Source organism: Galleria mellonella, unplaced genomic scaffold (assembly GCF_026898425.1).
Source record: "Galleria mellonella isolate WM207_F2 unplaced genomic scaffold, CSIRO_AGI_GalMel_v1 utg35, whole genome shotgun sequence".
NCBI classification, from domain to species: Eukaryota; Metazoa; Arthropoda; class Insecta; order Lepidoptera; family Pyralidae; genus Galleria; species Galleria mellonella.
In genome coordinates, this window is record NW_026442082.1 from 6,404,485 (window position 1) to 6,422,397 (window position 17,913).

Here is a 17,913-nt window from a genome sequence, read left to right on the forward strand (position 1 = left end):
AATAATGATGTCTCATTTAAAAATAAATATACAACCAAAATGGTATACGGTGAAAATTTTATAAAATTTCAAATGTCACCTAAAACCGAACGAATTCTTTAATAGACTTCAAATGGAATTTATTGGAAAAGGCCCTTCTATGCCGACAGTGTACAGCTGCTGTAATGAATTTAAGCGCGGTCGACTAACTTAAAGAAATAAAGAAAGAACTGGCCCTTTGACGGTTGTTACGGAAGGAAAATTTAATTGAAGAGAATCAGCGAAATGCGTAAGAAAAAATTCAGCACATTCTATACGAGTAGATTGAATACTGAAGTATTCAAAAGATTTTTTATATTACCACAATCTTACCAAAATCTTTAAAAAAAAAGTGATTTTAACCATAACCAGATGATTCCTTTCGGGTCAAATCTCTGATATATCATAAACAACTTATTTTTACTTAACAATAGGCAATTGAAAACTGTATGGCATGATTAAATATTTACCTCATTCTTTTCTGTATTACTTCCGTCGATGACTGGCCTAACAACATGTATTGAGTCATACATATTAGTAGCACTGTCACTGTTCTCATACACATTTGTTTCAATTACCGTCTCAGTTTTATCCTCCACACCACTTTTGTCACCACTCACTATTTCATTTTTCCGAAAAAAAGGCATTTTGAAAGACTGAAACAGTTCTTGTATTTTCACCATACAAGGTTTCACGGATGTAACTTGATTAAAATTCGCATTTTCTGTTTTATTTTCACTATTATTCATGTCACTGTAACAAAGGTCTTCGTAAAAATGGTCTTCCGGTAGTTTCTCGTTAAACTCTTCTGCAGTCGACAACGATTTATATTTGGTTTTCGAATCTTGTCTCTTGTAGGTTTTTTGTATGAAGTACCTATTGTTCGTTTTTACAGAGTAATACCCTCTATCGTCGAAAGTCTCGTGTTTTGAAGTTCTTGACCATAAATCGAAATGTGGATACTCGTAAGAACTTAACCTGAAGAATCGTTTCGGTTTTTTCGGACCACCATCCATGGGCATATAAGAAGGCACAGATCTCTCGATTGTCCTTGGCTGATTCCGGTATAAGAAACTCTTTGCTGGCACCAATTTTTTCAATAATTCTTCAACACTGGATAATGTTGTCGATGCCATATTGTCTTCCCTTATTCGTCTAGCAGGCACAGTTTGATACTGGCATTCTATAGAAATGTTTTTAGATTCCATATGTCTTATAACGTCTACATCTTTCTCCGGTCTTTCAAGATACTTATCTGGCTTGAGTTTAAACTCTTCAATGAACAATATGAATTTTTTAGCATTGACACTGGGCCTCCATAATTTGACGATTCCCTCGGTGACATCCTGAAAATTACAAAGTAAATAACTTTTGGTGGTTTCATATTTAAAATGTGCAAACTTTTCGAATCAGCCACCTCAATACGACTGATGTTTTCCGACTGTGAAAGAGTTAAAGTTACAGCGAACGCAAATTGACCAGCCTTGTGGAAACTAATAGGTTAAATTAAAAAAGTTTGCTCGCCGGTTGCTTGGTTTATGGGAAGTTCTTTACGGTGTTTACAAAGTTGCGACCGAAATGTTTTCCCCGCTTTTGAAAGTAAATAACTTGTAATTGATTGATTTTTTTATTCATTAAAGGAAACTACGAAATTACGTGCAGTGTTGGTTATCTTCGTTATAATTAAGATTTTAAAAACTTTTCACTTTTTATACGGAATATGTGTGTGAAATGTTATCTAGGTCTCAGTATGGATATATTATCTCACTAAATGGTTGATTTTTAGACTTTGTCAACAATACAGCATCTTATATTTAGAATAGAAAGAACTCTAATATATATATAAATATATATATATATATATATATATATATATATATATATATATATATATATAAAATTCTCATGTCACGGTGTTTGTTACCAAACTCCTCCGAAACGGCTTTACCGATATTTATGAAATTTTGTGTGCATATAGGTCTGAGAATCGGCCAACTTCTATTTTTCATACCCCTCCATGATAAGGGTGACCCACCTCAAAATATTTTTTTTTTATTTTTTTGACAAATTTTTTTATTTTATTATAATTTAGCATTGAAAAATACATACAATTTTAAATTTTCATCGTTTTATGATCAACCCCTGTATTTTAATTGCGATTTTTATATTTCGCAATAAGTGGTAAAACAACGTTTATAGGGTCAGCTAGTATTAGATATATTATAGAAATATCGGGCAGATCACAGACATTTTTATAGGATTACTTTAAGATGGCAAACAGAATTATTTCAATTTTTGTAACAAATTTTTATACTTATAGCAATTCATAAATAAGTAAATAACTCCGGATATATTATCACATAGTACCATTATTGTTATTATATAATTGTTACATGTTTTGTTTAAATACATTATATGTAAAATATGTAAATTAATACAGAAAAAGCATACTCAAGTATATAATTTTTTGTTGTGAGCACCGAATTCAAAATGAAAAATGTGACAGTCTAAATTTCTCTTATCTCTATATGGTAAACATAATTAAACTTTTGATGGTTGGAAACCAAACAGTTATCCTGTTAAATTATGCCACAGTTTACAATCTAAACATCCTATTATATCAACAATCTCCCATGAAATATTCGAAACCCCAAGATAACATAACAAATCTGTTTCAATTTATATTTGAAAATATTCCTGAAAATATATTCACAACAGAATACAAAGAAAATCGCCCGCGGCAAAAGGAAATTGTTTATCCTGTGAGTTAAAGTGAAATCTGGCGACTGAAAAACCTTGTAGCAAAATTAGTTGCTATGTTCATAAATGTAACGACCCGTCCATGTATACGCCGGTCCAATATTAATAAGGAACCAAAATATAAAAATTAATTATTTGACAAAAACACAATGTAATAATGACAAGTTGCAAAGGGCCCCACACTAACCGCTTACCATCAGGTGGGCTGTATGCTTGTTTGCCACCTCAGTGGTATAAAAAAAACACTAGGCGAATCTGCATCACAGACAAGGATACCAGACAAGAATTAGCATTTACTATCAGTTATAATAAATATTACATACGAGGGTAAGATGAAACGTTTTCGGCCTGACAATTAAAAACTGCGAATTTCAGCATTCTTTTTTTTTTATTTTTCTACATAATCTCCCTTGATTTCAACACACTTGATCTAGTGTTCCTCTAACATCAGTATTCCTTTCCGGAATTAAGAGTCTGGAAGGTTGTGAAAATATTCATTAACGGCCGTCCCAACTTCTTTATCAGACGTGAACCGCTTCCCAGAAACAAATTTCTTCAAGTTTGGGGTAAAATAGAAGTCCGATGCCAAATCAGGAGAATAGGGGGGATGACCAAGCAAATCGTACCCCGTAATCGTACTAATTTTATGACCGCACGATATCCAAGTTTATCCATTTTAACGAAAAACATGCACGACGTTTACTACAAAAATTCATGAAAATAAACTACTGGTATTTGAGAGAACAAGTTTAAACTTGTCATACGAACTAATGACGCATGCACCTAGGCAAGAAAAATATTTTTTTAGTGATTAGAATGTCATTTCTTCTGTGTGAAACCGAGAACTTATCGCTTTAGCCTCGTAGTGGATGGGTGTATAAAAGAATTATTAGTATCTGCTGTAATGATTTATATATATATATATATATATATATATATATATATATATATATATATATATATATATATATATATATATATATACTGGTGCCCCGCCTGCGCTAACAGTATACGCTGGTGGGGCACCAGTGAGGGATGATAGGTGACGATGACCAGTGAAGGGTGATAGATGAGAATGAAAACAGGCCAGTTAGCCCATCATGATAAATTCATCAGGAATTAACCATAATAGTTTCCAGGGGGAACCGCGAGGAGGTCGACCTGGTTGGGTATATTGCTAGCAATGGGATTCTCAGTCTCCATTACTAACAATCCCTTTCCCCCCTCCACTACAAGGTTGAGGATAAATTAAAATTTATTCAAAGCCGTGGAATGCCGTCAAGTTTATGAGTGCAGATTAAAGTTAGTTTAGTGGAATAGTTTAGACATGGCAAGTTTTAATGAAGGGTCAAGGGTTGCGTTTGTCTTCTGAATGTTTAATACGTTTGAGTAATTGACACCCATCCCTCGTGCGAGGAAACGTTTCGGAGAATTAAACATTTTTATACGAGTATATACATTAAGAATAGAATATTTAAGTATAAAAAATATAGAAGTATTTCCGAACCGATACGACAACATAACCTTCAAGAAAACGAGCATATTCCTTTTTAAAAGGCCGGCAGCGCACCTGCAATGCCGTAGGTGTTGTGGGTGACCATGGGCGACGGTAGTCACTTACCATCAGGTGAGCCGCATGCTCGTTTGCCCCCTGTGTTGTAAAAAAAAAAAGAATAGAAAATGGCTTTGTTGCAGTCGCATTTATTATTGGATCACGCTGTGTGCACATGTTGTGGCAAGTTTACCTGAACGATACATTAATGTACTTGCATGTTATAATTTAAGTTTGTATTTGTAAACTTCTGTTATATGCGCCTAATAAATAAAATAAAATAAAATAAGAAAAGAAAACATTTATTGCCAGTAAACACACAATTACAATATAAAATATAGAAAATACATATACAAAAAGTGTCCCATACTAGGCAAAAGGAACCGGCTCAGCTGATGCTGTGAGTGTCCCAATGCAATGTGAACAGCTGCACAGCGCTGGTTTACAGCCAGACCCTCTCTTAACAAAATACAACAAAAATGTAGTAGGGTACCACTGCAAATTGCTTGTTACAAGAATTATTTCTCAAACAATATACTAGTTTTTTTTGTATACGACATAGAATAGCAAACAAGCTGACGGCCCACCTGATGGAAAGTGGTAAACGTCGCCTATAGACATGAGCAGTACCATGGACATAACAGAGTATACTATTTCGCCCATGATACCGCCCATGCGTTGTCATTCCTGAGGACTCAGATGTTATTCCTTTTTACCCTGTAAATTCACGCCATATCCCATCCTTCAAACCGAAACACAACCATGCAAAAACTGCTTCAACGTACAAACACATATGTGATAGAGGTGCCCAAGCAAACGACTTTTGTACAAAGTCTCCCTCTGGTGAAATTATATTCTTGGGAAATTAAATATGAATTAGATTGAAATATTTCCTTTTATATGTAGAGGCACAGTGGTTAACAAGGTTAGAAACGGAAATGGGAAAAAATAATGGAAATTATGAGACACAAACTTAATATCATAGAAACAAAATTATATTCATGAATATTAGACATCCTATTTATGGAGAACTTGCAGTATTTGATTTATTTATAAACTAAAAAAAATAGTAGGTAAATGGGAAAATTAATTAGTATTTTTTATTAGGTTAGGCAAATTTTTACACTTTGTTTTTTATTTTTCTAATTTTGGTAGTGATCTTTACATTTATTTTTAAATAATATATAGCTTATTTTACTCGCTGATAATGTAGCTTTTTATAGGTGAAAGAATTTTTAAAATCGATTCAATAGTTTTTTTAATTTATCATTTACAAACAAATATACAATTAAATCATATCTTTCTGCTTTCTAATATTGTGAAAATATTCATTAACGGCTGTCTCATCTTCTTTATTGGATGTAAACCGCTTCAAGAAACAAATTTATTATTATTACATATACATAATTACATTATTATTATTTCAGCCGTTAACTGTCCACTGCTGGACATAGGACTTCCCCATTAGGAGAAGTTTGCCAGTAGTTGCCACGCTTGGCAGGCGGGTTGGCAACCGCAGTTAGGCTTTTAGATAAGTTAGGTTTTAAGAGGTGCTGCTGTCCATCCCTCGCCCTCCCTTAACTCTTACCACACCCACGGTAAAGGAAGGGCTGGTCTATTCTATGCCGGGACTAAACGGTATACCACAATGATGTAATACACTAGCTGATTCAGCAATCGTTGTTTAACCCTGTATCACAGGGGGGAAAGGGATTGTTAGCAATGGAGATTGACAGCCCTATTGTTAGCAATATACCTTATTAGGTCGACCTCCACGTGGTTCCCACTGGAAACCATCGTGAACAATTCTTATTGAATTCGTCACGATGGGCTAACTGACTTGCTTCATCCTCACCTATCATCCTTCACTGGTGCTCCGCTGGTGTATATTGATAGCGCGGGTGGGGTTACCATTCCATTATCACCCATTAAAAAAAAGCCCTGTATCACATGCTACCGCTTACTACCGGTTAATTATCCATCAAATTGGAGCAAACAATACATAATGTACAAAATTTCTTATAACCACTTGAGCAGTTTCAAAGATAAACGTGAACAAATACTGTGATACGTAATTGTTATATTTTAACCCTCCTATTCATAGAAACTAAATCCTTCTACAAATCGATTACACTATTTTTTATATTCCATACTGTTTATAATTACTCCTCTCCATCCAAAGGTTGGCTGGAAGAGATCGCTCTTAGCGATAAGGCCGCCCATTGTTTTCTCACTGATTATTTCTTATTTAAATTGAGAATTTAGCCTAATAGAAAGAGACAAAACAGTTCAATAGCTAAAATAGGTTTGTGAGAGATTTTTTTTTATAAATAAGGAGTTAAGATTACACAGTATACATACTATAATTATGTACTCACCAAGAGTTTCCTTCCGTCTATATTTCTTTCTTTAACGAACTCCGCAAACTCTGTAAGATCTGCTCTGTCTAATAATTTCACTATATGATCCACGTTCAGTTCTTCTATCTTCTTTAAAGTCAACTTCTCCATCTGTATTGTCTATCTATTCGCTGGTTTCAACCTGATAAGATGAAAGCATTTTTTTTATACAACTTAGAATGGCAAACAAGCTGACGGTCCACCTGATGGAAAGCGGTTAACGTCGCCTATAGACATGAACAGTACCATGGACATAACAGAGCAAACTGTTTCGCCCATGATACCCCCCATGCGTTGCCATTCCTGAGGACTCAGGTGTTATTTCTCTGTACCCAGCAAATTCACGCCATATCCCATCCTTCAAACCGAAACACAGCCATGCAAACACAACTGCTTCACGGTTGAAACACGAATGTGACAGAGGTACCCAAGCAATCGACTTTTGTACAAAGTCTCCCTCTGGTAACAGTTGTCAAACTTAAAAGAGTTTTCGTTTCCCATTTTGATTATAGATTACCAGAGAAAGTATTCGTACAAAAGTACTCTGCCTGGTTACGTCTGTCCCATTCGTGTTTCTGCTGTGAAGCAGTTGTGCTTTTGTGTGGATATGACAATGGAGTTATAGGATACAGAGGCATAACAGTTAATAGTTAACCAGAAATGGCAACGCAGGAAGTATAATTATGTGGGTAGGAAAGATGAGGTTTTTATATTAGTACCTTCGATATACAATAAACAGTATTGAGCTAGCAAGTTGTGTTTCACTACATGGTGGCAGCGGTCCGATCAAATAAATGCGTTTACAGTATTATAATTAAAAACCGGTGTGAAGAAAGTCAAGTTCAGTGTCCGTAGACATATTGTTATATCTGGAAAATGGAACACGCGCGTCCTCCTTCAGAATTACGTGTGGATGGTAATCCTGCCGTCCGAGCAGAAACGTGGCGGAAATGGTGGCAACAGTTTGCCATGTTTTTAAAAGCGTCAGGCGTCAATAAAGAATCTAAAGAGGTACAGGCGAGCTTGCTAGTGAATCTCATTGGAGCAGAGGGCTATGAAGTCTATTCTACGTTTTCGTATTCAAAAGAGGAAAATCCCGATGACATTGAGTGTTTAAAAAAAAATTTGATACCCACTTCGGAACGAAAGTGAATGTTACATCTCTAAGGTTTAAATTTTTTACAAGAAATCAAGTCGCTGGGGAAACAATTAATCAGTATGTGACGGCATTAAAATTACTGAGTCAAGGGTGTGAATTCGAACACCTAGTGGACGGTTTACTGAGAGATAGAATAGTTTGTGGAATATTGGATAACGTCGTGCGTGATAGATTACTACGGGCGGAGGACTTGACCCTCGCGAAAGCGGTGCAAATTTGTGAAGCGGCCGAGATGTCTAGAGAGGAGCGTAGACAGATAGAGGAGGCGACGTCGTCGGGTACTCATGTGGATGCAGTGTACGGTGACGGCGCGCCCCGAGGCGGCGGCGCGGGCCCGAGCGGTGGCCGGCGACGCCAGCGCGGCCGCCGCGGCGGGCGCAGCGAGCAGCGCCTACCGCGTGAGCAACGCGACACTCCTTGTAGGCGTTGTGGAAATACCTACTGTGAGGGGGCGCAACGGTGCTCAACGTTTAGGTCTACGTGTTTCGTGTGCAACGGTCAAGGTCATTTTGCTCGAGTGTGTTCAAATAGAGTGCTTGGCAAAAGAGTGCATACCGTGAGTACTTCGTTGTCGGATTCTAGTGAGGATGTGTTATACATAAATATGGTAAATATGGGTAAAAGTAAAAAATATTTACCCAAGGAATGGATAGAAATAATAGACTTTAGTGGTAAACGTATCAATTTTAAATTAGACACAGGGGCAATGTTAAATGTGTTAACAAAGATAGATTTTGACCGATTAGGAATAAATCCGAATAGTCTTATGCCATACAATAAAAAAGTGTTGTCCTACACGGGAAACTCGGTTCCTGTCATTGGAAGTTGCAATTTAAAAATTAGTTTTAGAAATAAAGTACATAATTTAAAATTTGTTATAGCAGATATGAAGTGTCAAAACATTCTTGGATTGAATGCATGTTTACAAATAGGAGCGATCCAAAGAGTAAATACCTTAAATATTGACAACTACTCGGATTTATTTCACGGTCTCGGCAAACTACCGGGCAAACACAAAATTGTTGTGAATAAAAGTGTTGCCCCCGTTATCTGTCCAACACGTAGGATCCCTCTAGGTATGAGAGATAAATTGTACACAGAATTAAAAAGAATGGAAAAGTTAGGAGTTGTCAGGAAGGTGAGTTACCCTACTGAATGGGTGAATGCCATCGTTATAGCTGCTAAAAAAAATGGTGATATCCGTATATGCTTAGATCCGCGTGACCTGAACAGGGCGGTGCAGCGCGCACACTACTCGCTACCGACAGTGACGGAGGTGGCCGCGCGCCTGCGCGGCGCCACGCACTTCAGCGTGTTGGACGCACGCTGTGGTTTTTGGATGCTGGAACTGGACGAGGCTAGTGCTGACCTCTGTACCTTCAGCACCCCTTATGGTAGGTATCAATTTTTAAGACTTCCCTATGGAATTAATTGTGCGCCGGAAATGTTTCATGGTTTAATGAGACAGTACCTTGAGGATATAGAAGGTACTGAATCATTTATCGATGACATTGTAGTTTGGGGATCAAGTAAACAGGAACATGATGCTAGATTAGAAAAGCTACTCCAGAGAGCCAAAGAGATAGGCATTCGTTTTAATAAAGAAAAATGTAAATTTAATGTAAAAGAGGTTACATATTTGGGACATGTTTTTGATGAGCGAGGCATGCGGCCCGACAGTGCTAAGGTCAAAGCCGTAGTCGATATGCCAATACCTAAAGACAGAAGGGGCCTAGAAAGGTTTCTAGGTATGGTAAACTATCTTTCTAAATTTATTCCAAACTATTCCGAAAATGTAGTAGTGTTACGAGCGCTTCTAAAAAAAGATGTGGAATGGGTATGGGGACCCGAGCATACTAATGCTGTAAATAAATTAAAATGTCTTATTACATCAGCTCCCGTCCTCGCACTGTATTCGAACCGACTACCTATAGTGGTATCAGTGGACGCGAGCGCGGAGGCACTAGGCGGCGTGGTGTTACAGGCAGGGCGGCCGGTCGAGTTCGCTTCCCTTACACTTACCGATATACAACGTCGTTATGCGCAAATAGAAAAAGAAATGCTGGCGATTGTCTTTGCTTGCGAACGTTTTCATCAGTACATATTCGGTAGAAACGATGTAACAATACAGACGGATCATAAACCACTAGAATCTATATTTAAAAAATCGCTCTCAGCTGTGCCGGCGCGACTGCAACGTATGATGCTACGCATCCAAAGTTATGACTTCAAAGTGGTTTATACGCCCGGCAAATTCATGTACATAGCGGACACTTTGTCGCGCGCCCCATTACCTATACTGATGCATGAACGGATCAATGAAGAATTAGAAGCACAAACCTGTTTTATGTTAGAGCATTTACAATACAGTGATAAAAAACTGGATTTAATAAAAGAGCAATTAAAAAATGACAGAGTAGCGCAAATATTAATAAATTATATTAGTAATGGATGGCCTCGAAGTAGACACAACGTGAATCCAGAAGTACGTCTATTGTGGTCTTATAGGGATACTTTACAATATGTAGAAAACCTGATCCTTAAAGATAATCGGTTATACATTCCGAGTACTTTGCAGGAGGATATGTTGCGTCGTGTCCATGAAGGACATTTAGGCATAGACCGGTGCAAACGGCGCGCACGGGAGGTGATGTTTTGGCCGGGCATGTCGCGTGACGTAGAGAGTGTCGTACGCAGTTGTGCTGCGTGTGCGCTGCATGCACCGCGGCCGATCCGAGAACCGATGATACCGCATTCAATTCCAAATTTACCGTGGAATAAGTTAGGGTCGGATATCTTTGAATATAAAAAAAAATATTACCTTATATTAGTGGATTATTTTTCAAATTATGTAGAAGTTAATAGAATAAATTCAATTGGAAGCTCATGTGTTATTGGAGCAATGAAAGAGCAATTTTGTAGATATGGTATACCAAAAATGTTAATAACAGACAACGGACCGGCGTACACTTCAAAACAATTTAAACAATTTCTTTTCAATTGGGAAATTGAGCATGTTACTTCATCTCCGTTATATGCACAATCTAACGGGAAAAGCGAGCGCACGATACATACCGTAAAAAATATGCTAAAAAAATGTGAAGATTCGGGACATGATTTCCATTTAAGTTTATTAAATTTAAGATCTACACCTAGGGATGGTGTGGATTCGCCTGCACAAATTTTGATGGGAAGACGTTTAAATACCCGTCTACCGATTTACGAGCCGTTATTAGCTGACAAAGTGGACAACAAGCTTAATTATGATAAGTTATTAAACAAACAGACAAGACAAAAATCCATCTATGATAGACAAGCAAAACACAAAGTCTACCCCAGCTTGGATCAAAATGATAAGGTGGTCATTAATGATGGCGGTCAACGTCGTTTAATGAAGGTGGTGCAACAAGCAAAGGAGCCAAGGTCGTACATTTTAGAAGACGAGACTGGACGTATATTTAGACGTAATCGTCGTCATATAGTTTGCAGGCGGCGCAAAGGTAATGAGGGAGCACAAGCTACAGTCACAGGTACAAATAAAACAGTAGAAAGGCCAGGGACTCCTGCATCCAGCACCACAGGCTGTGACGCAGAGGCGAGTACTTGTACAAAAGAAAACGCCATACAGACAGGCATATCTAATCATATACGTACATACGAATTACCCAGCACTAACGATGCGCAATTTGTAACTATTAGGAAAAAAAAAAACAGGTTTTAATGCAAATCAAATGTAATCACAAATTATGTATTCCAATATGGTAGCTATGTTCTCCATATAGTAAATAAATCGTTAAAGTAAATATACATAATATTATGTATATTTATTATTAAACCGACTAAAAACTATCAAATTAAACAAGTAGTGTTTTAAATTAATTTTGTGTTGATACTGTTATTCTTTTAATTTGTAATTAGTTTCATGATGAGTAGGTAGATAAATAGTATTATTGTATTAACATTAATGTAGTGAGTACATATATATATATATATATATATATATATATATATATATATATATATATATATATATATATATATATATATATATATATATATATATATAGGTTTTTGTTAATGTTGTAAATTATACTTATTATATTAGTTTACACTTATATACTGAATTCGAACAGATATTTGTTATATTTTTACCTTTATACTTACTTACTATTTATAAATACATATATATAATGTTATATGTCATAAGGGGAAAGATGTAGTATAATTATGTGGGTAGGAAAGATGAGGTTTTTATATTAGTACCTTCGATATACAATAAACAGTATTGAGCTAGCAAGTTGTGTTTCACTACAGGTATCATGGGCAACACACTATGCTCTGTTCTATTTATGTCTATTGACGACAGAGAGCACTTTCCATCAAGTAGACCATTGATTATTTATCATTCAAAATTGCATAAAAAAAAGATCGATACATAAACTAGCTGTCCACTGCTAAACTGATGCTGTATAGGAACCCCCCCCCCCCCAGACTGTATGCAAAATGATTCTAAGCACCTGCATCTACTAAGTGCAACATTTGCTTTTACGAGTCACCCATTCAGAAACTCACTAGTTGTTTTCCGTAAATTAACAAAAAACTGTCCACGTAAATTAACAAAAAATATTCAGTATATTAATTCAGGGTATGATCTATCTACCATATGTACAAAGTTTCATTTCAATCCATTTAGCCGTTTCAGCGTACCGAATATCTATATTTTCAAACATGTTTTTAAACTACCACATTTGTAATAGTCGAACGATGATATAGGCACAATTTGGGGGGAAAGGGATTGTTAGTAATGAGATTTAACAACCTCATTGCTAGCAATACACTATATCAGGTCGAACTCCACGCGGTTCGCCCTGGAAGCCATAGTGGTAATTTCTTATTCAATTGGTCACTATGGGCCAACTGACCTGCCATCATCCTCACTTGTCACCCTTCACTGGTGCCCCGTCAGCGTATACCGATAACGCAGGCAGGGTTTTTTTTGATGGGTGAAAATGGAATTGTAACTCCGCTTGCGCTAACGGGATACGCTGGCGGAGCACCAGTGAAGGGTGATAGATGAGAATCAAAACAGGCCAGTTAGTCCATCATGATGAATTCATCAGGAATCAACCATAATAGTTTCCAGGGGGAACCGCGAGGAGGTTGGGTATATTGCTAGCAATGGGATTCTCAGTCTCCATCACTAACAATCCCTTTCCCCCCCTTGCGCAGGCAGGGTTACCATTCCATTTCACCCATAAAAAGAAAATAAGCAGTCTCCTTCTCCAATACCTGATTAATCACTCCACCAACAAAATAATCACCAAAATCTACATCCCATTGGCACACACTGAACTTAATACAACGTGATCTCTTCCAATCCAATTAAATACGTCAAAGAAACCCGTAGGAGCGGTGTGCACTGCTGACAAGAGCTGTGTCGAGTGCGTCGCGGTAAATTGAGCTTGTAATTAGCTTCATTGGACGCCGGCTGCGATGGAAGGGTTCAATTGGTCGGACAATTGAGGTTCTGTACATAATTAGGAGGATTAATATTAATATGTATACTGGGCTGCTATAAAATGGAAGAGTTGTTCTTGCGCTGTTTTTATATCTGTTAAAAAATATCATTTATAATTCACCATACTCGAGTTATTCAACCACTATGAACAATCGACATTTTCAGTATTCGATAACAGCCACTCACTAACATTGCTTGAAATAACAGAACAGCCAATAAAAAATGAAACAACTATTCTTGTCTTTGTCTTTTGTATGATATTGTCATAAGCTAAAACGAGACACACCTAGTATTTATTATACTTAAACTCATATTCCCATGTTATTTCCTTCCTAAAGGGCCATGGTTATAAAAAATAACACCTGTTAATTAATAACAGTTATTGGTAGCTGTTTTTATTGCGTAACAGTAACAGTTATAACAGATATTATACTTGTCTTGTAATATCTCTGTCCTCGGTCAGTTCTAAACCGATTTAAAAAATAGTTTTTTTTTTTTTTTTTTATCCAAAAGGACGTACTTACAGATTGTTCCCATAGAAATTATATCAAAATCAGTTTAGCAGTTCAGTTTTTAGATCAATACAACTCGTTTTGTCAAAATTTAAATCATTTTTTTCGTTCGACACAATCTTTAATTATAGACATAGTATATTTAAATAAATATACATAATGTTAACAGAAATATAAAAGAGTAACAATTAAGTTTCTTACGGGTTCTTACCCAGCAGTAAATTTATAAAAAAATACGATTTAAATATGTTTGTAAACAAAACTATTTGAATAATGATATATCAAATTTGAATTATTAACATTCCTTCCTCCCCTTGCTCGGTAGATTACATAATGTAAACGTAACTTCACTCCCCTGCCATCTACATATCTATTGCTAACTGGATTTCTTCGTAATAGTCCACCAATGGGCTTATCACAGTAATACATTGTAAAAGCAATTTGAGAGGATTAGGGCGCTATGTACATACGTACCGGCCTTCGAATTAATGCAGACCTTAGGATCGAAGTGTTTGCGCGGCTCATTAAGGCATCCATTTACATAATTTCACGTCAAATTTATGCAAGTAACGTAATTATTATCAAATAATGCCGGAAGCTTATTCTAGTCTATTGTTTAATTATAAGTGATTAAATATTATTAAAATATTTCAATTAAGAAGCTTCTCGTAATATTTTAAATGTGACTGAAAGAAGACAAGGTTTTTAATTCGTCTTTTTTTTTATTATAGTAATACTTTTTATATAGTAATCATATTTTTTAAATCTATTTGTGCATCAACGAAATATTAACATTTTAGTTTTCAGATTGCACCAGTAACGCAGAAGTTGCGTAATATTTTTTTATGCAACTTAGGAAAGCAAACAAGCTGACGGTCCACCTGATGTAAAGTGTTAACCGTCGCCTATAGACATGAGCAGTACTATGAATATAACAGAGTATACTGTTTCGCCCATGATACCCTCCATGCGTTGCCATTCCTGAGGACTCAGATGTTATTCCTCTGTACCCTGTAAATTCACTACCATATCCCACCCTTCAAACCGAAACACAGCCATGCAAACACAACTACTTCATAGTAGGAACACGAATGGAACAGAAGTACCCAAGCCTTTTGTACAAAATATCCTTCTGCTAAAATAGAAGTAGTATAATGTCTTGGTATGGTCATAGCAGACACAGAAATGAAAACCATGTTTTAAAGAAAGTTGTCAAGTATGAAAAGGGATAGATGTAAAAAAAATAAACGAGCGAAGAAAAAGTGTATGGACTTTTTTTTTGATGGATGTTAATGGAATAGTAACTCCGCCTGCGCTATCGGTATACACTGGCGGAGCATCAGTGAGGGATGATTGGTGAGGAGAAAAAGGCAGGTCAGTTAGCCCATCGTGACGAATTCAACAATAAATTAGTCACGATGGTTTCCAAAAGGAACAGCGTGGAGGTCGACCTGATATATACCTTATATTGATAGCGCTGGTGACTAACCTCCCCATTACTAACAATCCCTTCCTTCCAAGTATATGGACTGTGAGAGATGATATGAATAAAAGAGAAGTGAGCATGTAAATGCTCATGCAATAAAATGTAAACAGCTGACAGGGATTTGTGGAAGAAGAAGATGCACTGCTCTGACCCCATATAAATGGGAAAAGGCAGGGTAATGTGATATATGTATCAACGATTCTGTATCCAAAATGTAACAAAAATTCTGAACTTAGAAATTCGACCTACTTGACAGCTGGCAGAGTCGTATTAATGTAAACGTATGAGTTTGGAACTTTGTCTTTTTTTGTTCTGACGCGTGGAGTGTATCATTAGCGACACAGTATACTTTATAAGGTGAGGGTATAACAGTTACATAACTTTCGGAACAGATTTTCTTTTTCCATTTTAATTATAGATTATAACAAGGAGAATTTGTACAAAAGTCGTCTGCTTGGGCACCTCTATCCCATTCGTGTTTCTACCGTGAAGCAGTTGTGTTTACACGGCTGTGTATCGGTTTATTGGGTGGGATATGTGCGAATAAAATAACAAGGTGTAGAGACATAATAACTTAGTCCTGAGGAATGACATATGGAAAGTATCATGGGTGACGTAATTGTCCATGGTACTGTCCATGTCTATAGACGACGATTACCACTTTCCGTCAAGCGAGCGGTCAACTCGTTTGCCATTTTAAATTGCATAAAAAAACTTATTGTCTATTTTTGATTCATGTTTCTTTCAGAGAAATGTATAATTTTACTGGTAGGGCACTCTCTTAAAACATACTAATAATTACAACTTTACCTGTATAAATATGAATGTTTATTGTGCGGGAATCGAACCTGCAACCATTGAAAGGTCAAACAAACAAGTCTAGACTACAATAAACTCAGTAAGATCCCAGTACTCTTCCCTGATACATTACAAGATCCATTAATAAAGTGTATATTCTTGGCAGTGTAAAGTATACGCAGTCTTATTAATAAACCGCTAAGTTTGATAATCGGGTGGCATGTCCATTGATGAGTGGTACAAGAGTCAATTGCCGAGGTGATATCATCCGAATGTATGTCACAAATAATAAGGCACAGACAAAGAAGGTAGCAAATTGACCTGTTTGTTTGGGAGCAATTATTTCAACATAGGTGCATGACTTGTGCATTAACACTGATACCATATGCGTAATAAGTCATTTTGGGGGGAAGGGATTATTAGTAAGTTAGGACTATCAGTCCCATTGCCAGCAATATGCCCCATAAGGTCCACCTACACGTGGTCTACCCTGGAAACCATCGTGCTGAATTCATGGTGTATTCATCAGAATGGGCTAACTGATCTGCCTTTTCGAATAGGAGACCGGAAAATGATTGGGGTTGCCCAATCGATGGCCGACCACTCCATTATCTCAGTAGCAATTTTAGGCCGTCATTCTTACTTTATATCCCCTAAATTGTACTCTATCCCCAAAATTTATATACTCAGTGTGTCCAATACAGCAGGCATCCTCTCGCCACCAGTATCTAGCGAGGACGAGATGCCAGAGGGAGACTTTGTACAAAAGTCGATTGCTACCCAACCTCTGTCCCATTCGTGTTTCAACCGTGAAGCAGTTGTGTTTGCATGGCTGTGTTTCGGTTTGAAGGGAGGGATATGGCGTGAATTTACTGGGTACAGAGGAATAACACCTGAGTCCTCAGGAATGGCAACGAATGGGGGGTATCATGGACGAAACAGTATAGTCTGTTATGTCCATGGCACTGCTCATGTTTATAGGCGACGGTTACCACTTTCCATCAGGTGGGCCGTCAGCTTGTATGCCATTTTAAGTTGTATAAAAAAAAATTCCAGTTGGGACCACGTGGAGGTCAACCTGATTGGATATATTGCTAACAACTGCATTATCAGATCCTCATTAACAGTCCCTTTCTCCCTCACACTACTTTACTAGGCTACTTTGCATCGCATTCAATAAACGTTTTCCGATAATGCGGACGAAGTCGCAAGTAAAAGCTAGTATTATTTACAAATCTTACTAGGACAGTTAAAAGATTAATAAAGTACTACTCTCAGTCTACAAATCTAATTGCGGCTTGAAATTTCGTCTTATCTGTTGGCAACACAAGCAAAGTTTTTGAGGTCTCACTAGACGCGACCGCCGCAGTCAAACCAACAGTCCGCAAAATTTAACCAACTAAGGAAACTCAATTCTTACATTATACTGCCTATACTATGCTGAATTCGCTGGTCTGTTTCCGCAATTGCAGTGTCCCCCCTTTCCTTTCCCACATAAGTCCCTTATACCTCTTATTTACCAATTTCCTTTACGCATTTCCAACGTTCCCTTCTTTTTACCTCAATCCTTTCCTCCATACTGTAGGTGGCAGTAACCACCAACAAATACATTCCCAAATAGAGTTGACGTCAGGCAGGCGGCATGATAAAAAACATAGAAAAAGAACATGGTGATACCCTAGTCTCTATAGACGAAGAATAGTCCTAGCAC

The 17,913-nt window shown here is 36.9% G+C and overlaps 1 protein-coding gene across 1 annotated transcript in view; it reads right to left on the reverse strand.

The window, feature by feature from the left end:
• Positions 1–13,349, reverse strand: part of LOC113510411 (uncharacterized) — a 37,649-nt gene extending 24,300 nt beyond the window's left edge. Inside the window, exons 1-3 of the mRNA XM_031908264.2 lie at positions 13,178–13,349; positions 6,709–6,871; positions 489–1,364 (exon numbers count right to left, since the gene is read on the reverse strand). Of these exons, the coding sequence (XP_031764124.2) occupies positions 489–1,364; positions 6,709–6,840 (1,008 nt within the window). The 5' untranslated portion in view covers positions 6,841–6,871; positions 13,178–13,349. The remainder of the gene's footprint in view (positions 1–488; positions 1,365–6,708; positions 6,872–13,177) is intronic.
• Positions 13,350–17,913: the final 4,564 nt, after the last annotated feature.